General features: G+C 49.5%; 2 protein-coding genes across 3 annotated transcripts in view; one reads left to right on the top strand and one right to left on the bottom strand.

Moving 5' to 3' along the window:
* Nucleotides 1–20562, bottom strand: part of LOC133354780 (uncharacterized) — a 417798-nt gene that overhangs the window by 189609 nt on the left and 207627 nt on the right. The window lies entirely within an intron of this gene.
* Nucleotides 16778–20562, top strand: part of LOC133354779 (collagen alpha-1(V) chain-like) — a 278739-nt gene continuing 274954 nt past the window's right edge. Inside the window, exon 1 of one of the 2 annotated variants that reach the window (XM_061571899.1) lies at nt 16778–17397. In XM_061571899.1, coding sequence (XP_061427883.1) covers nt 17310–17397 — 88 coding nt within the window. In that variant the 5' untranslated portion in view covers nt 16778–17309. The remainder of the gene's footprint in view (nt 17398–20562) is intronic. The other variant, XM_061571897.1, reaches the window with a different exon arrangement.

Raw genomic sequence — 20562 nt, 5'->3', positions numbered from 1 at the left:
TTCGTACATCTGAATTTCGAAGGGAGGAGAAAGGAGGTCGTGGAGATTCTTTGCGGTCGCAGGGCAGGGTTTAGTTTTTATTTGATGCATGTGTTCTACTTTAGCCGGTGGGCTGAAGTAGTAAACGTATTGGCGCGGTTTTGTTTACGTGGACAAACCTTGCTGGCTGTGTCGGGTGGTGGAGGGTTACGACACATTTGTACATTTATACAAAACAAATATAGGAAAGCGCAGAACCACGGGCACGCGACGGGACGACCGGCGTTGGAGTAACTTGAGGTGCTCTTCGAGTTGTCATCTAGAAAACAATGGAGGAGCGAGGAAAAGGGAAGGGAGATTAAGAGTTGAATGGGAAGAGATAAGAGAGAGGGAGAGAGAGAGGGAGGGGCTAAGTTTATCGGTGAGGTTTCACATTGACCTAGTTTGCAATTGTGGGGCCGAGTGATTCAAACAGACGTTCATTGACCGGTTAAGAGAGTGGTCAAGCATTGAGGAGAAATAACGAGTTACTAGAATAGGTTTAGTGTTTTCGAGGGTTAGTAAAAAAAAAATTGAAACACATTCAAAACTTTTATTGGTTGTAAAAAAAACCCAACTTCATTTTTATCACGCTGCACCGAGTTGGTGACTTCAAGGCAAATAAAAAATGAGGAACAGATGGCTGTCGTGTTGCAAACCCCTCCTAGGAAACTCCGGCTTGCCATTTTATTCTTACTCTTTTTTTATTTTATTTTTGTCCAAAAAGAAAATAAATTCACCGCAACCATTCGGTGCAATGAAGCCCAAAAAGGGGTGACACGCCACACGGTTTTGTCGGAACGCATTCTCATTCCCGTCACGTTCGTGAAACGTTATCCCAGCCAGTCTAACACGCAGTAGGCTTGCGCGACCAATATCATCCATAATAAAGTTTTGTTGGGTTGTTAGATCGGTGTACGTATAAATGTGTCGTAAACCTCCACCACCCGACGCAGTCAGGAAGGTTTTGTCACGTATGAGTGTGCTACTTCAATCCCACCGGTGTGTTGGAGAGTGTATCCACGACGCTTACAAGTTGAGTGCCGTGACCTTTCGCCGGTCATCACATCGCCCAGCATCATCCGGCCATTTGCCAGAATATTCGTCGTACTCAAATTGTCAACGTTGTCGATTTACTCTCCAACGCACCGGCGGGATTTAATTAGTCCACTCAATCGGCGCCATTTGTTAACGCGACAAACATCGCTGGCTGTGTCGGTTGGTGGAGGGTTTCGACACAACATTTATACTTACAGCGATCTAACCCCAAAAACCCTCATTATGGTGATTCAAGCCGTCGACTATTGTTGCTGCTGCTGCTCCGGTTCAAGCTCCGTCCGAGGAGCTGTGCCTCTGTGGAGCCCGGCGCGTCCAGGGGCCGCGTTACTCGCAAAACGAACGGCGGCCAACGGCGGACTTAGATCCTTGGAACGTCCCCACCCCCCTTCCCCACGCCGCGCGCGCTCCGCGTTGAAAAAAAAACAAAAAACGAAAAGAGAGATGCGCGGGCGGACCGCAGGAGCGCAGCAGATGTCCCGGCCTGTGACGCGTCGTGCACTTCGGTGGGAACCGACTTGGACAAACGACCGCTCTCCTCCCGGGGGGTTCGAATTAAACTCCCCGTCTCTCTCTCGCTCGCTCTCTTTCTCCGCACGCGTGAAACTTGATACGGCCGAGACGCCGAACCTCGAGAGGGTGTGCCGACTCGAACGGCCGCAGTGTCAAGCGGCAACCCCACCGAGCGGTGCTTCTGATAGCCACTTAAAAAACAATCTGCTTCCTCTCTCTCTCGCTCGCTCGCTGTGTTATCTCTTCCCATTTGTCTCTTAATCTCTCCTTACTTTTCCTCGCTCCACCATTGTTTTCCGGATGACAACTCGAGGGGCACCCCACGCTACGCTAACGCCGGTCGATTGAACGTCGTGTCCCCACCGGGTTTTGCGCTTTCCTATATTTGTTGTGTTGAGCATGCACGTTAAATTAAAACGAAGCCCCTGCTCTGCGAACGCCATGCATCTTCGTGGCCTCCTTCGTCACGTTCAAAGTCGAATGTACGACACCACGCGTGCGTCGTGCTGTTCACGATGGGCTTGGGTAACGGCTCATCCTCACCGACGGGGCCTTGAACCAGCGCCGCAAATGTCACATGTCCGTGGAGGAAGCCGATCTGTTGCACAAAGTTGCTACTCATTATAATAATTCTCTTTGTTTTTTTATACATGCCCCAGAGAGCCTCACCAAGCACTACAACTCATTTCCAGGAGGGAGCTGCTTTGGGGACGTTTGGACAATTTCTTGGACCGGAGTAGAATACAACTGACATTTCTAGATAAATATTTCCAACATCATTTTAAAAGCATAAAGCCACGAATGACATGTGTTTTTGGACATTTTAGGATTTTTTTTATTGTATGGCAATGTTTAGCAATGGCTTGGGGTTTTGATTTCAAAAATATTCCTTAGGCGTCCATAAGCATAGCGAGAAATTAGACTTGAACACAATCCCAAACGTGCCGTTGTTATAAATTACTGAGTATTTTTTTTTCAACATTACGACAAATGTCATTTTAAAACAAACCCGCCGAGAATATTTGCGAACCTTCATTTATTATTATTTGAAAATGTACATTTTTAAGGCAATTCCTCATTACCCAGTTGGTTATACTGGTAGGAACCCACTGGTTCAACCAGCCCACAGGGGATTATTATGTCCGTCCGTCGTGCAGGGAGGGGCTTGGTGGGGAGGGAGGGGCTGGGTGGGGAGGGGAGGGTGGGGAGGGGCTGGGTGGGGAGTGTGGGTAGGGGCTGTGTGGGGAGGGGCTGGGTGGGGAGGGTGGGGAGGGGAGGGGCTGGGTGGGGAGGGGAGGGTGGGGAGGGGCTGGGTGGGGCTGGGTGGGGGGTGGGAGGGGTGGGGCTGGGTGGGGAAGGGCTGGTCACCCCGTGGTGCCCTTATAAAACTCAACGTTTAACCTACTCACGCCGGCTTGTGCCCGCCCTCGCAGTCGGGCATATTTACGGAATACACCACGCCGCCGTTGACCCTGGCCATTGACCGAGCAACCCAACGTTCCTACCGAGCTCCCTCCGCAGGAATGTGTTTCGGTGTTTTCGTTTTACGTTTGGCTGGGCCTGTCATATCTGGTCAAAAACCATTAACCGAAAAAACATGAAATATATGTTTTCAATTCTAGCCTTTATTTTTGCATATATATAGCGTTACTCAAATCAACATCTACACATGTTGATAGCTACGGTGCAACTGGACTATTTTGTGCCTCAAGGAACTCGTTTGATCTCTGATGGACAAAATCGTACGATCGTTTTGGACGGACTGGGCACTGCTGCAGGAATGTGGAATTTCCACCACTGGCTCGGACGCCCCTTTAGGAAGGCTCGCATTGCCTCACGTTCGTTAAGTAGGGTGGAGACGCCTTCACGTTGCCAGCTGTATATTGGGAGTCTGATTGTCTCTCTCCCCGTGGTCGTGTGGAGTTGTCTCCGGGTTCCTGCCGGGTTTTTCCCTCCAGATTTAGAATCCACGTGCGCTGAGAGTAGTTTCCCGCTATACATTTCCACATTGTCACTGGTCAACAAAAAAGACATTTTTTTCTGGCCTGGACATTTGCAGCTGTTTTATACTAATTTCAGGGTGCTAATTCCAAATCTGATCTCAGATTTGCTCCATCACATCTCATTTTTTTTTGTTATCGGCATACCCAATTTTCAATGATTTTACCCGAAATTAACTCTGTCACTTATGATTGCAAGTTGTTGCGAGTCAGTGACTGCTTTAGTGTTAAAATATGGTGCTGTATTTTTAGAATAGTGTGTTTATAATATAAATTTATGTAGATATCCAAATTAATATTTTTCTTCTGCAGTTTTTATTGAAAATGCAATATTTGATATCTCAAAAACCTGATGGGATAGACAAAAACTTGATGCCAGATTTGGAATCAGCACCCCAAAATTACCTTGAAACCGTTGGAATACCTTATGCCAGAAAAAGTGTGTTGACCAGTGTAATCCACCTGGTTGAGCTGTCATTTGTGATAGTCAGGTGGCTTCTGAATGAGAGCTACATCGCTCCGTGGGGCCTTAGCCGGTACTACAAACAAATTGCAGTACTTGGTCCAGTCGGTTCCGATTATCTTGCACAGCCAGAGATCCGGTGGCTGCTCCCCTGAGTTTGCATTGGTTGAGATTGTAAATTCGAGGACATTCGCTCCCACAGTTGACATTCTGCACCTACGTTCCGATAACTTTTTTGGTCAAAAACCATTTCCGTTGTTTGTACCGCCGCATTGTTCGGCACGGTGTCCGACGTTTTTCTCATTTTCTCCAAGGGCCGGGAGCTTCTTCAGGAGTTTGCGAAGAAGCCACATTGAATGCGGCGTTGCTCTTAAATTGCCCGAATTCCCAGCTACGCCGTGTTAAACTAAGACGTCAGCTTGACTGCCGCGCGACGGACTTCGCTGTCAGCGGCAGAGTGGGTAGCAGAATGCTGCAGCCAACTTTGGCATGTCCGCTTTAGTTATCCGTTCTCTAACGCCGAGGGGTTGATCTTTGCCGTGAGATTTCCGAGGGAATTCCACGTCTCGTGACTGCAATCGCCGACAACAGCGCAATCGCGGGAGCCGAATTCGGGGGCCGAAAAATTAAAAACGAATTGCAGAAAAAAATAGCGAAATTCTCCCCTCTGATCTTGTATGTATGTTGAACTTCTGTCGCACCGTACGTAGCCAACCGCGCTAATTGTAGGTGATCCTGAGATACAGGTAAACTCTGTATTAATCGACATTTTATTTCTTATGTTTATTTTTATATCTTTTTTATTTTGAATGCAATTTAATTTAAATGCAGAGATGCGGGCACCGTGTCATTCACACTTTCTCAGGGTTTAACAACCTGGGTAGGAGCCACACACACACACATCATGCCCACTAATTTATGGAAGCTGCTCTGTAAAAGAAACACAGATTCAGCGTTTGCCTCAGCGCCAGTTTCATCGAATGACTCCTACGCTTTACAAAGTATGTTCGGCCAAAACATTTCGATTTACAACGGATGACACAGTGTGACCGCCATGCTCTACACGCGCAGAGCAAACATTCCTTCCGCCTCATGTAAAAGTCCTTGCCAGTGAAACCGATCGAGACTCGCGAGGGCGCCGTGGTGGCGAGATGTTAACTATCTCGCCAGGTATACAGGAGGTCGGGGGTTCGATCCCGTCCCTGACGACGAGAGCCTCTCTCCCCGTGGTCGCGTGGTCTTTTCTCCGTGTCCTCTGTTTTTTTACCTTTCCACAATTAGAATCAACATCACGCGTTTAGAGTTGCATGGCTGCTAGAAATGTCGACATGATAAGCCACTTCATTGGGATATAATGTGTGGCCAGTTCGCTTCTGAAAAAAGGTATATAGCTTCGTGGGCCTTACCTGTAAAAAATATATATTTTAAAAATATTTTCGTAACAGCATTGCATTTGTCCAGGGCGACCTTGGCTTTCTGGACATGCGCTGCCTTTTTGCCAATGCACCGCTGGTGATGGCAGTTGTCAACGCATGAGGGTCACAGACCCGGGCGCTTCAATGTTTTGGTGACTGCGTTGAGGCAACCTCGTAGATTAGACGACGTTTAAGAGGTCAGTGCACAGTGTAAACGATCTGAAAATCTGCCACAGATTCACAATTCTTCGATACAATACGCATCCCTCTCGAGGTGCATACCGTGTTGTGCAGAGATAAGGGAGCCGTACGGGTGATGGCCGGATGGGTTCTTCTTTCGAAGGCTCTGCCGGTTTGGTCGTCACGTCATCCGCTCGCTCTCTGGCACGATCCGTCCTGAAGCCACGTTATGTACGTATCTGCGTTAAACCTCCACAACCCCAACTCCTCCTCCCAAGATCCCGAGGCCATCACGCTGGGTGGTCACTCCCACCTCAAAGTGTCCCCGCGAAATCCTCGGTAAAAATTTTATTTTTACTTGCACTGCCAGAAGATGTTAACTACCTCGCCTGGTGTACAGGGGGTCGTCGGTTCGATACTGACCGTGACGCCTGCTGCTGTATATGTGGAGTGTTCATGTCTCTCTCTCCCCGTGGTCGCGTGGATTTTTCTCCGGGTCCTCCTCCGGTTTCCCCTCCACGTTTGGAATTAATGTCAGGCGTTTAGAGTATTTGGCTGCTATACATTTCCACTTGATAAGCCACTTCGTTGAGCTATCATTTGTTGATAGTCAGGTCGCTTCTGAAAAAAAATGGTTGCATAGCCTCAATGGGCCTTACCTGGTAAAACAAAAAAAACACGAGTTTAGTTTGATAGTTTTTTTTGTCAAGGCGTCCTCCCCCCTTCCAACCCAGCTTAAATATACGCTCCAAGCGTGGTGGTGTTTCATTCAGACGCTGTCTCCCCGACAGACCTGGTCTTCACCTGATGACGGCTGCTTGCGTTGTGGCCGAAACGTCGTGAGAATTATTTTATTATGTTTTATTTTTATTATTTTATTACTTCCCTTCTACGTGACTTTACCGAAAGAACCAAGAAGATGATAGTTTTGCTACATTACAGAAAAACGAGCAGTGCGGCGTGGCGAAGGGGAACACCCAGGAAGCGCCGCACGTCGCCTGCTCGCTCACAGCCATCGCCCGGAGTCAATCACAAGTGCTGTCACGCCGCTGCCGTTCGCTCGTTCAAACAACACAAATAAACAACAACAGCAACGCGTCGCTACAAGCTGGTGGGATTTGTAACAAACAAACAAGTAAACACGTGCTCGTATCCAACGTGCGACTGCTGTTGCCGTCCACAACAAATTAAAACGTCGACGCCCGCCAAGTGGAGGGTGAAGTTCTCACGCGGGAACGACCACGTGAGCGGTGTGCGCGATCGTCACCGTGATCGTTGTGGTCGCGAGAAGTTCCAAACCTTCGCCGATTTGGACCCCCCCCCAGTCGAGCTGGCATTGCCTCCCGCATGGCCCCCCGCCCAAGAGCCAAGCAGAGCTGAGAAAGCAAGCTCACAAGTAATAATGATGCATTCGCAATTCCCTATTCCCACCGCCTGCGTTTCATTTGCAGGGCTCCGCTGATGATAGGTGGCTCGGCGGTAGAGTGGTCGAGCCGATTCCAAGGCGCAGGAGACTCTCGATTCATGACGGGGAGAGCGGCCAAGGATCATTCGAAATCGTGGATAATCGGAAAACATAAATTATACATGGGCGTCTATGCCAAAAACCGCGCAGACGACTCTGCCCACGAAGTGGATAGCGGAGCGAAGCCAATCAACATGCGGGGATTCATCTATTAAAAATAGATCAACTGCCTATCGTTCTTGAATGCAATTAATTTGTATCTCTATACGATACTCTATGCCTGTTTCTTCTCTCATTTGAATATGTCTCTCCTATTCCTTCTATCTGATCGAAATTCTGGGCAGGTTGCTCAGTGGTCGAGCGAGCTGATCGTGATCGGACGCTTGCGAGTTCGGATCTAGTGACTCGGCCAATCATCCGTCTGGGGGTCGATACATGGGTACCACTTCGTGGGGGGAAGTCGACAGTGGTTGTCCTATGGATAGACTCACTCCCGTCATAGGAATGTGGAATTTCAGAAACCTGCTCAGGGCTGTAAATGGGATATACGACCACCATATCAATGCTCATTTGAGCAGGAAATCACTTTGACCTTTGCTGAGAGTAAACGGTGACCCCGAGTTAGTTCGCATCTCACCTGGGGAGGGGGTGGGAGGGGTCGATGTAACCCATCATCGTCATCACCATAGTCATCTTCTCTTTTGCGTCGACGACTCGAGTAACCGCGTTGTTGCCATTCGGTGGTGATTGGAGTGGTCCAAACTGCAGCAGCGCAAGCATTGGGAATGATCGATTGAGCTGAGAGGGAAGTTGTCGCGGTGGTGGTGATGGTTCGCTTCCACCTCCGGGGCACGGCAGTCGTAACGTGGACCCGTATCGTAAATGTGTCCACCGAGCAGTGTAAATGGGCATGCCGCAGTTTAGTTGATCGGCAGGCCGTATTCGGTGGGTAAAGCGTGGGTAATCCCAACTCATGCACGACATCTGGCCAGAGGGGACGAGTAGGCCAAAAACCTGCTCGAGCAACTCTCGAGTGGAGACCCTTCCACCAGCAGTGGCGTGGGCAGGCAATTGCAGGGCTGCACATTTTATGTACAGACCAGCACTCGACTTACGAACAGAATTTTCGATTTAAAGATTTCGTGACTGCAGGGATTCATCTTCTTGGTTCTTTCGGTAAAGTCACGTAGAAGGGAAATAATAAAATAATAAAAATATAACATAATAAAATACAATTCTTACGACGTTTCGGCCACAACGCAAGCAGCCGTCCTCAGGTGAAGAACATGTCTGTCGGAAAGACAGCGTCTGAATGAACACCACCAAGCTTGGCAGCGTATATTTAAGCTGGGTTAGGGGAGGAAGGGCGCCTTGACAAAGGAATTTGCATATCAACAGTATTTTATTATGTTTTATTTTTATTATTTTATTATTTCCCTTCTACGTGACTTTATCGAAAGAACCAAGATTACGAACAGAACTCGTTCCTGAGACCCAGTACGTAAGTCGGATAGTTCTTAAGTCGATGACCGCCCGTATTCCAACGGCGTTGCACCGTTTTGCCATTCTGAGTAAGGTGACCTTGTGACGGACGTTCTAACCGCTGGAGTCGATGTCGCGAGATGAAGAGACGTCCCTCATGGAACTCCTCTAGTCAGCGGAGCCTCGCGTTGTGTGAGGGAACGGCCGCGGAGGATGACACCACAGAACTACCTCCGAGTCTCGCACACACAGGCTTGTTGTTCATGCGGGGCGGTGCACCGTTTGACCTTGGCTCCGGAAGGTATTCGGCACGGGGCGCTCGGACAGAAATGATAAATGATCGGAGTTAGAGCAAACCCGATTGAATGACCAACCCTCCTTTGGCTGCAATTGCTTCAGCCATAATTCCTTCCAGCAGTGCATCCATTCCAGCAACATCTCTTCAACACGAGGCGGCCTGGAGGCAGATGTGTTCTTTCTTTGTTTTCGTTCCGATTTCTACTTCCTTCATTGCTGTGCTTTCTGTTGGTGGGCTGTTGTCATTTGGGCGAACCGAGTCGCACTTGCAGAGGATGTTCATTCTGGCTTCTGGAGGTATCGCCTGGTCAAAGAAAATAATCTTGAACCAACTCCTTCGTGGTTTGTTGAGAAAGTTACACTTGGCAAAAACAAATAAAGTGAAACAGACTGATGAACCAGGCTGAGACCGTCAATTCACTACACTGTGTATGTTGAACTTCTTTCGCACCGTACGTAGCCAACCGTTCTAATCGGAGGTGCAGGGGAAGGACAAGAAACTAAACACGAAAGCAAAGTGAGCAAAGCATTACGCCGTGGAAGCTCCCATGGTGTCATGAGATTTAAAAAAAAGATAATCGTCCTGTTGACTCTGTGTATGTACGTCGAACTTCTTTTGCACCGTACGTAGCCAACCGTGCTAACGGAGGTGCGGGGATGACAGGCGGCTTGAAGCTGGCTTCACGTTCACGATCTCAAAGCCTGCCTGGTGTCTCTCACTGGTCCGTTAACGGGTCGCTTCAGCCGTGCAGCCATACAATTATATAATTATTGTGGGGGATTTTTTTTTAGTGTTTCAATGGAATCCAGCCCAGGCCTGAATTTTTGGAATTGAATATTGACAATAATTTATGAGCTTGCTGCAGCCCACATTCACACACACACGCGCGCGCGCGCGCGCACCTGCTTGGCATCACACACACACACATGCGGGTGCCATCCAGTTCGTAATAGAAAGCACGCACGAGGAATATCCCCGATATTGATAGGTTTTCCCGAGGTGAAGACACGGGTGGCAGATTAGAAAAGCATGACAACGTTGCTGCATAAATGACTCCAGCTACACACGTGTTCCAGGCCTGAGGCTCTGAAGTTGAGATGCTTACGGGAATCGAACCCGTGTTGTCGCCAGCAGCGTATGAAGCCGCGGGTTCTCCCAAGTGGCGTGCGTTTGTGGGTCCCAGCCCCTTGGCCAACGATTGAGTCAGCATCGTTGAACGTAGGGCAGGTGAATTACATCATCGAGACTGTGAAGAAACGTAAAGTGAGCCTGGGCAGCACACGTAGCTCGAACGGATGATGGACGATGGCCAACACTAATAGCGGACGGGCCTGCCAAGGGATTACGCGCGTGCTAAATACAATAAAATGAGCCAAGGAATGCAACGTGTTCGAGAGAAGGTGGAACCGAGGAGACGGAGCAACGAAATCGGTTCACGTGCATGTGGTATGCGGGGATTGTTGCAGTGTGGGGAGCGGTAGTGTAGTGGGTATCGCGCTGCGTTACGAACCCGGTATTCCATACCTGACGATTAGTTGAATTGGTACCGGTGCCTTCCCCTAGGTCAACTCAGCCTCAAATTAGTACCTTGTGCGGTGTGTAAACATTGCCACGAGAGAGACAAAGGCGGTCAGGCGTGGTGCTGGCCACCCACACCCCATCGTATGCGGTGCCGGCCTTCATAGGTGCGCGCTAACAGCACTTGCCCCAACAGTCTATGGAGGCTACACGGGGGATCTTTGTTGCATTGCATGATCGTGAGAAGCGACGGCGGTTCGGTTCCGGAGGTCTTCATCCAGCAGTGGATTGACCATCGCTGACGACGACGACGACGATGATGAAGAACTTGTAAAAAAAAAGTCAAGCTGGTCAAGATAGAAATAAAAGCAGAGAGAGAGAGAGAGACTAATCTCACAACGACAGAGGATGCTTCATGAAAATATATATTTGCTCGACATTTTTGAACAATCTGTGCATTGCATGCGCTGTTGAACCTCTTTCGCACCGTACGTTTTCGTTCTTTAACGGTATTACCGCCGCCGCTGCTGTTATGGCGTCGAGATGTCCGTCGCGAACTCCCGCAGCGAGCGCCGTGACATCGTCAAGGGGACGGCCCCGTGGAAGATGACGCCACTGAACTACTTCTGAGTCACTGCAATCGGCCTCTCTCACCTGGGCGGTGGGGGCGGCTCTCTGGTTCGCTGCGTGTGTACAGCATAGAGGTGTCGTTTTATTCAGACCTCCATGCTTGGCCAGGCCAAAAAGAGTCAAATTAAATAACAAAACAATATACTGATATTAATACCGTATGCAGTATTATATGTTTGCATGCAGCCATTGGTGACCGGGCTGAAACTCTCAGCTCACCACAGTCAAGAACGTGACAATCGCCGACGGCTGAATCCAAGATTCGATCACAGGACCTCGGTGTTGATAACCAATTACGAACACCCTACGATCCACCTCTAATCCACAGGGGCGTTGTTAACATCAACTTTACACACCAGACTTCACGATGTTCTAAACTAACCGGGCAGGATTCCAACCTACGGCTGGCTCTGACTCCGTGGTCGTTCTGGCCACCTGGGCTACGATCTGGCACGTGCCTCAGCACATGTGATGCCAGGTGCGGCATCTGCTTTGGGGGACGCAGTCGCTAGAAAAAAAATCGAACGAAACTAAAACGTTGCAAACCGTGGGGCCGAGTCCCACGGTGTCGTCCCGGCCCAACCGACAGCCTCGACATCGATGCCCATTGGTCGAGGGGAGATTCAAATGGGCTTCATCGTGGCTGCTGCCATCGAATAATGATGGAGGCCACCGCATCGCGCGCTTTCAGATGCGCTTCGGCGGCCGTCTGGAACGCTCTCTTCCTTCCCCGATATTCGAACGCCACTGGGAGCTATGCACCTTTTGATCATCGAGATTGAAAATTTATTTCTCGAGAAGTGCTTGTTGTGTTCAGTTTGTTGTATTTCACCCTGAATTTCCGATTAGCACGGTTGGCTACGTACGGTGCGAAAGAAGTTCAAGATACAGACATGGACACACGGCTGAGACGCTCAGTTTCAGCCGCCCGTTTGACGAAATCGGCTTCTCAAGTGTCGAGGCTTGGTGGTCTCAGCACGGTTACTAATCACTGCACGACAAGGTAAAATGCTGACTTAAAGCTTTCGTGACTGCAGGAATTCATATTATTTTGTGTCTTTCGGTAAAGCCACGTATATAGAAAAAAATAATCAAAATAATAACAATATCACCACGTTTCGATCGCAACACAAGCAAAATAGAGGTGTATTATTTGCATTGGTTAAATCGCATAAATATATACATGTGATGTTAAAACCCACCACCACCCGACACAGCCAACTAGTAAGGGTTGTCACGTAAACAGAACGTGGCCAATTCGTCACCAATACAGCACACCGGTGTGTTGGAGAGCCAAGCCACAACATTTGCAATCTGAGTACGACGTTTCACCAGTAATTGCAACTAGCTTCATCAGGCTACAGCCAGATTTGTGGAGAAGTTCACTTATTTTGTTCCTGGGTGTTAAACCAAATTTAGTACCACTTTGCAGGGCTACCCAATTGCTCAGTGGAGCACGAGGTCACGTTGTCTTCAAATAGCCGTGTTTCACGTTGTCCGTGTTACAGACCGCGCTGTGAAGCCGGCGACCCGAGTTCGACGCCTTTGTCACGGCAAACACCACAGGCGGAGCGGGCGGATTCCTGAACCCTGCACCGAGCCTCACCGCCTTCACCAACAGTCGCTCACCAGCGTGGTGAAGTATGGTCAAACAACCCTCGCGCCTGACACGGTGTGTGCTTGTGGGGAACGGTAGTGCCGTGGTTAGCGCTGTGCTGCGCTGTGAACCCGGCGACCCGAGTTCGTTTGCTGCCCATGGCCAACACCCAGTGACGATTATCTGAACCGATTATGGGCCTCCCCTAGGTCGACTCAGCCTCAAGTGAGTACCTGGTGGCGGTGTGTAAACATCGTCACCGGGGAGACAAAGGCGGTCGGGCGTGGTGCTGGCCACCCTCCCCCCTCGTGTGCCGTGCTGGCCTTCATAGGTGCTCGCAAACAGCACTTGCCCCAACAGTCTGTTATAGGTTATACGGGGATATTTGTCTACGGATGGTTTAACTCCAAAGGAAACGTGTTTGTAAATATTAAGAAACAGGATTTGTGGAACACATGCAAATCTAATTCACGGGCAGCTTTTAAAACGTTTAACATGGAAAACTCATTATGATTGCTCGGCTCTGGGAAGGACGTTTAACATCTGTATTGGACAGACACTTAGAGACTCCCTGCAGGCAGCTTGAGAACAAGAAATCTTTACACGTTCATGCAAAACATGTTAGCGCACCTCATGTGCGTATTATGTTGAACTTCTTTCGCACCGTACGTAGCCAACCGTGCTAATCAGATGTGCGGATGAAGGACAGCAAACTAAAACATAAAAAAAGTTCTCAAGAAATTAGTTTTCAATCTCGATTATTTACAAATGCATAGCTCCCAGTATCTTCCTAATATCGGAAGAAAGAGAGCGTTCCAGACGGCCGCAGAAGCGCATCTGAAAGCGCCGCGCGATGTCATCACCGAAGCGGTCCTCTGGCTCTCCGTTTCAGCGCAGAGCGTTCAGTGATGATGCCGTGGGTGCGTTCCCCACGCGCTTGCCGAAGATTCATTCGCCACCTTCCCGCTGGGCTGTCGCGTTGCTTTAAGCGCTGGTTTTCGATTTGGGTCACGAAAGTAGCGGAGGCATTGATGAAGGCGAGACGGCACGTACGTGCCTCCTTGCGGGGGTTGATAACCCCATATCCCGCCCCCCCCCCCAGCCTTGTGGAGATGCAATGCGGACGAGAGGCACGGCGAAGTTTTTTTTTTATTGGCGATGGTTTTACTTGACACGAATCCCTGAGCAAGGTAAAGCTACGGAACGTCGAAACTGACTGCAACGTGCTGTCCTTCCCCCGCACCTCCGATTATCACGGCTGGCTAGGTACGGTGTGAAAGAAATTCAACGTGCACACAATCGTCAAGAACAACGTTGTGTTTCCTCAACATTTATATAGAAATAGGCCACGTTTCGGGCAATGAGCCTTCTTCATAGCACATGAATACATGAAGAAGGGCCATCGCCTGAAACGTCGCCTGTTACATATATTTAATATCCTTTTTTCCATTCAACATACTTTTTATATTTTAACTGTCACATCACATGAATGATGTCAGGGGATCTTTAACGTCCACTGTGAAGCAGACGGTGCGGATTTTATGTTGAACGCGCCCACAGTAATAACCAGGGCTGCCTGCTGGATTCGAACTGCCAGCCTCTTCATCAAACGGCGAACGTCCTACCGCTAGGGCCACGTGACCGTCCCCGTACGCATGCGCACAATTCATGTTTAGGCCGAGCCGACCTACAGGAAGGCCGGACCAGGTTCAAGGAAGATCTGGGGATCAGATGACACAACATTAAGCATAGAACTCCGTTTCGGGTGACCGTCAAGAGTTGTCCATGCAAGTGGAAAATGAATGAGACACGTGGCTGGAAATGTCATATCACATTTTCCAGTCATTTATTTGATAAGTCTGCTGAGAGGAGGAATTCCCGGCGGGCCACTCAGAGGACCTCAAATTTGCCGCTAAATTCCACAGTCTGGGCCCCTTTGTAAGCTACACTTGCTGAACAATATCACGTCCGAGTCGTTAACCGAAAACACAGCCGGCTACTTTGCTGGGGGGAGGGATGGGTAGGAGCAAACGTTGTGAATGGTTTGAAGTATTGCACGCGGAACCGCAGAGAGAGAGAGAGCAGCAGCAGCAGAATGTCATTTTTGTGTCCGATTTCTCTGAGTCACTGCAAAAGCGCCCTGTGTTTAAAACAAAATAGTTTGTTATTTTTATGAGCGAATCGCTAAAATGAAAATCCCACCCTGGTGCTTTTGAAAATCCTCGTGGGTTCGTTCCCTGCTGTTTTCTTTGGAAAGAGATCAGCTGTGCTGGAGCTTTTTTTTTTTTAAACTCCGCTTCAGGTGTAGGCAACGTTTAGCAACCAAATCGCAAACGCACGTGGCAGGCGTTCGTGAAGACGACGCGGGTAGCTATGCAGCATGATGAACACCCCGCTGTTTACGATACGACTTTCCAAGTGTTCGTAAATTCAACACGGAGACGTCGTTCTTGGTAAGTGGGCTTCCGAGACCAATATTACGATTCGTAATTCACTTTTGGCGCAGATCGCGTGGGCAAAATGTGTGCCCGCAGAACAGTGTCACAACGCTGGAAACTGCTTGAGGATGCTGCCTGTAACTGCCCGAGGAACTTCCGTACCCGACTGCTCATCGTGCGTGCGGGTCGCTCTCTCTGGCGGTGATACATTCTGCACACATTCGTGTCACGTGACGACTTCATTCATTGACGTCCCATCCCCCGCACCTCCGATTAGCACGGTTGGCTACGTACGTTGCAAAAGAAGTTTACATACATACAATTAAATTTCGATTTAAATCTTTCGTGACTGCAGGGATTCATCTTCTTGGTTCTTGCGGTAAAGTCACGTAGAAGGGAAATAATGGCCGAAACGTCGTGAGATTTATTTTATGTTATTATGTTTTATTTTTATTATTTTATTATTTCCCTTCTACGTGACTTTACCAAAAGAACCAAAAAGATACATACAATTAGGCTGTGTCGGGTGGCGGAGGGTGCATGACACGTATGCATGTGTGTACGTTGAACTTCTTTAGCACGTAGCCAACCCGTGCTAATTGGAGGTGCGCGGGAAGGACAACAAACTAAACACAAAAAGCAGTTCTAAAGAAATTAGTGACCCAAAATATGTATTATGAATCAAAGTGCTTTTGTTTAAAAACGAGATGATCACGGCTGGCTACGTACAGTGCAAAAGAAGTGCAACATACATGCCGCCGTGAATAAGGCAGACTGCACCATTCACACAGCAGCGGTAACCGCAATTTTCGACGCAAGAGCCGATTGTGCCCGGCAAGGTGGACTTCAAGGCCACATGAAGTGATGGATGGCAATTGTGCAAGAAGTCACAGAGCCAAAGCCAGATGGTCTGGGTTAACGGACCAGGGGTGAGCGGCAGATGTACCAGCCGCTCCCCGCTGTGCCAGCTCGCTCGCCTTGTTACCGCAGCTTCCCTCCTTCTCGTGAGCGCGCGCATTCGCACAAACGGACACGTGGCTTTGTTCTAATCCGAGTCAAGAGTCTCGTCCTGAAACGGGCGTGCGGCAGAACTCATCCGCACTGGTGGCAGCTCTGAAGCGGGTCGTGCAAATTCCACATTCCTATGCTGGGGCCTGTCTCTTTGTTTGGACAGCCACTGTTGACTACCCAAACAAGTTGGTGTTATTTTTTTCTTTCATGTATCACGATGATGATTACTCAATTTTACCCCTGACCAGGATTTAGACTCGTGCATTTCCCAAGCGTCGTGTGACGGTACCTCCTGAGCATGCAATTCACTCATTCTACCCCCTTAAGACGAGCATTCGGGCAGCACCCATATCGTCTCGCAGACCTGAGCCAGTGGGCGGAAATTCCTCATTCCTTTGGCAGGAGCCTCAAGCATTCTCTTGGTCGGCCGATGACACGCGGTGGATATTTTGAATTCGAGCGAGCGTCGGTTTGTTCACGCCTACGGTGTCCCAGGCCGGTTCGCGATGGGGACTGGGTGTCAGTGTGCGTCAGATATTTGGGTGGGGGTGGCACCCCGCAATTCAGGGTTCCCAAGTGGTTCACATCTCGCTCCTCCCTGGAGTATAAACTGGGCGGAGACAAAGTATAAAGCCAAGCCCCTTATCCACTACTCGCAAGCCCTCATTGGAGTGCTTCCAAGATTTTGGGATAACGGCGCCGTGAAAGGGGGGGACTTTAAGATCCGAGGGCGGGTCGGACGCATTCGAGAGAGCGAAGTGGCAAGAGAAGGGAACTGCGCTAGAGGCGAGAGGGGCTCTCCAAATGGCTTAGCGGGAACAAACACCACGCACAGGAAAAAAAAAACCAACCACAAAACAAAACGACACGAAAGTTTACGCGTCAAATTTCTCGACTTTTGGAACCCCGCACTAACGAAAGAGCTGAAGAGCGAGCGAGTGCGTGCGTGACGCTGGGTGCCTTCTTCGTTCTCCCACACGTGCTGGGGCTTGTCAACGTGTGACACCCCCCCCCCCACTCCTATCACGGATTGACGCGAAGGTGCCCGTGTCTAGGTTGTTTTGTAAGTTGACGGCGGCGTATGGTGCCAAGAATCTCTCTTTTAGTTTTTACATCTCCTTCTTGGCTTTTTTTTTGCTAAAATATACTGGGGCCGCGTGCAATCGCTTGAGCCCAAACATTTTTTTATTGAAAGGAGAGGCGCTAAGAGCCGGGGGGGGAGGGCATGGATCATAGCCGGTGGCCTCGTGCTTCGCTGGTGTTTACACTGCTCCTCACTCTCTCCATTCATGGAGGTGCAATCGTCAGTGCAGGTGAGTTACTAACGCACCCACACACACGCACACACCCCTAGAGCCCGAACATGCTGTTGGGGCAAGTGCTGCCAGCAATCACCCACCCACCCTGAATTTGCACGCGACGGGGTGGGTGGCCAGCGATACACGCCCGGCTGCCTTTGCCTCCCGTGCCAGGTACACATTTTCAGGCTGAGTCGACCTAGGTGAGGCCCAGGAGAGATTCAGAAAATCCTCGCTATAGTATTGGTCGTGAGCAGTAATCGAACTTAGGTCGCTGTGCGCTAACCACTTCACTACCGCTCCATTATAACGCACACACACACGCACCTATACACACACCGCGCATGCACACAGACACCACCATCTCAGAGATTTACAATTCTTATACTCCAGTAGACTGTTGGCGCAAGTGCTGTTAGTGAGTACCTATTGAGACCATTGCGGAGAACACGGGGAGGGCCGAGTGAGGTTAGGCCAATGCCACCGCACACCGAGCCACGTTCTCATCATCTCTCACGCATTGGCGATGCGGCCAACCTGCCAACGCACTCAGCACCACCATCACCACCACCAGCAACACTGCCAACACAATCACCATCGCCATCAGCAGCACCATCACCACCACCAGTATCACCACCGCCAACACGTCAGGTGCTGTGTTCGTTTTAGGCAGAGTTGATCTAGGGGAGGGCCATGCCAGGCTCAGGTGGTGGCTATTGGGTGGCAGGGATTGCAGTGCGGCGTGAGGCATTAGCACACCAACAAAGACAAATATCCTCCGTATAGCCTTTCACAGATCGTTGGGGCAAGTGCTGTTACCTGTGAAGGCCGGCACGACCCACGATGGGGTGGGTGGCCAGCACCACGCCCGACCGCCTTTGTCTCCCCCAGTGCTGATGTTTACACACCACACCAGCTGCTAATCTAAGGCTGAGTCGACCTAGGGGAGGCACGGATACCGGTTCAAATATTCGCGCACCTTTTTTAGGGCGTGAGCGGGTATCGAACTCGGGTGGCAGGCTTATTGACGCAGTGCGCTAACCCCAACTGCACGACCTTTGCGCGTAATTAGCGCACCGACACTCACGCACGCTCGCGGTTGGCTGCAAACAATTGCCTGCTTGTTGTTGTTGATTGGGGTGTGCGCAACGCGAATCGCGATCTCGATTACAAAGCAGGCTTGCCACTTTCATTGTTATAATAGCTCAGCGCGACTTCCCGCTCATAGCCGCACTTGGGATGGCACTCGCATCGCATTGGCAGCGATTGGGCCATTGGTGGAAATTCATTTCACATTTCCGCAGCTAAAAACCGGCCCAATCCATGGCAGGATCAGAAGTTGACAAAGTGGCGCTAGCTATTTAGCCACCCTGGACAGGAATGATCATGATGATGGGCTGAGTGGAAAACCAACAAAAGATTTGAACTCGTAGTCACCGTCACTCACCCCAGAAATTATCAAATGCCCCGTGCCAGGACTCGAACTTTAGCGTCCGTACAAACCGGTTATTGGGAGAATGCTCTAAAGTAACGTCGTAGATTTTTTTTAGCTGCCCGTTGGTGGCTGGCTATGCGCGTGGCCTGTAATCCAGCACCGTGGAGGTAGCAGCGAGGGTTGGCGGATCACATAATCTTGACTTAAAGCTTTCGTAACTGCAGGAATTCATATTCTTTGGGTCTTTCAGTAAAGTCACGTAGATAGGTTCAACGAAGATACGTTTTCCTGATGACGATCGCTTGTGTTGCGATCGAAACGTCGTAGTTTTTTGCTATTTTCTTTGAACCTATCTACGTGACTTTGCCGAAATACCCAAAGAATATGGATCACAGAATGTTGTGAAACTTCCTTTCCGTGGGCATCGAGGTGGAGCCGTACCCTGGCTCGCCAGGAGAAGGCGGTATCGCAAAAATGTGGACTCCATCTGTTCCGTCTGTATGGGGATAGAGTGTTTCTCCCTCGCACGTGCGGGTTTTCTCCGATTGCTCCGGTTTCCTCCCACATGTAAACGGTCATTAATTAGCCGATAACATCTTAATATGTAGAGGACCACAGAGCTTTGGGAATTTTGCAGCGCAGGCTCATCGCGTGGGCTGCCTTCCAGCGGCAGCGCGTTACAAGTTTCAAACATAATAAAAAATATAAAATTAGTTTTTGCTGATTATGGATAGTAGCTGTACTGTACACTGCACAGGATATATATATAGTCAACGTATCCGTTGCTTCTGAGATTATCTCATTGTTCAGAGTGCTGTTTGTCGAGTTGAAGGTTCGATCCCCACTAAAAGCAGCGAGATTACCCAAGTGCTCCTCCGTCTGTTGTAATGTAGACGTTGAAAATTTCCATGACATCTTCATCACCACCATCATCGTCAAGCTCATTAATTTCCAAGAATAAGCCATTATGTGTCAGTGTATCTTAGCCAACAGCCCATTATTTCTGAAGTAAATAAAATTGGGTACCGCTGTGCGGAAAGCCAACGGTGTTTATTTCATGGAGAGACTGAACCCCACACTGAGAATGTGGAATTTCCTCCGCTGGTTCAGGGCCACCAGTGGAGATGAGCACTGCCCCTGGGACACTTTTATGTGTGGCAGCAGAAGGGCAACTTGAAGGAGAATTACATTTCAAATTCAGCGTAGATGCAGTTTTCTCGTAAGAGTTTAACACGTAACCACCACGCGCCACGGTTAACGTTTCTCCCTCGTCAAATGAGAACGGGGAGCCACACCCATTTTACATTTGTGGCCCTGAACCCTGTGGTGGAAATTCCACATTCCTATGGAGGGGACCCGTGTGTCCAGACTTATCATCACATCGTGGTTCTGATTATGACCCTGAATGGACGATAATGGCGATGGTGAGTCCACCCAAACTGGGATCTGAACTTACAACCTTTTGACTGCGGGATGAGTGTTACAGACCCATCTGGACGGATAGTGTGAAGCCCGTTATGGTTCTGCGTGAGCACGTGGGGTTACATCTGTGACATGAGCACTTCGAGTGGCATCGGATCCGATGCCGGCCCTCCCTCCCATCTCTGCTTCGTCAACCCGCACAAACCAGCGTGGTGAAGTATGGTCAAACAACCCCCGCAACTACTCACAGATTGTGGGGAGGCCTTTATTTCGGCAATAGATTGTACATTGTTATAATTAGTATTACACACTGTGAGTTATAG

The sequence above is a fragment of the Lethenteron reissneri genome, chromosome 48 (genome assembly GCF_015708825.2).
Source record: "Lethenteron reissneri isolate LAM-NWPU_2019-01 chromosome 48, ASM1570882v1, whole genome shotgun sequence".
Taxonomy (NCBI): domain Eukaryota; kingdom Metazoa; phylum Chordata; class Hyperoartia; order Petromyzontiformes; family Petromyzontidae; genus Lethenteron; species Lethenteron reissneri.
The sequence above is the reverse complement of the archived record's forward strand: the minus strand, read 5'-3'. Positions and strand labels throughout refer to the sequence as shown.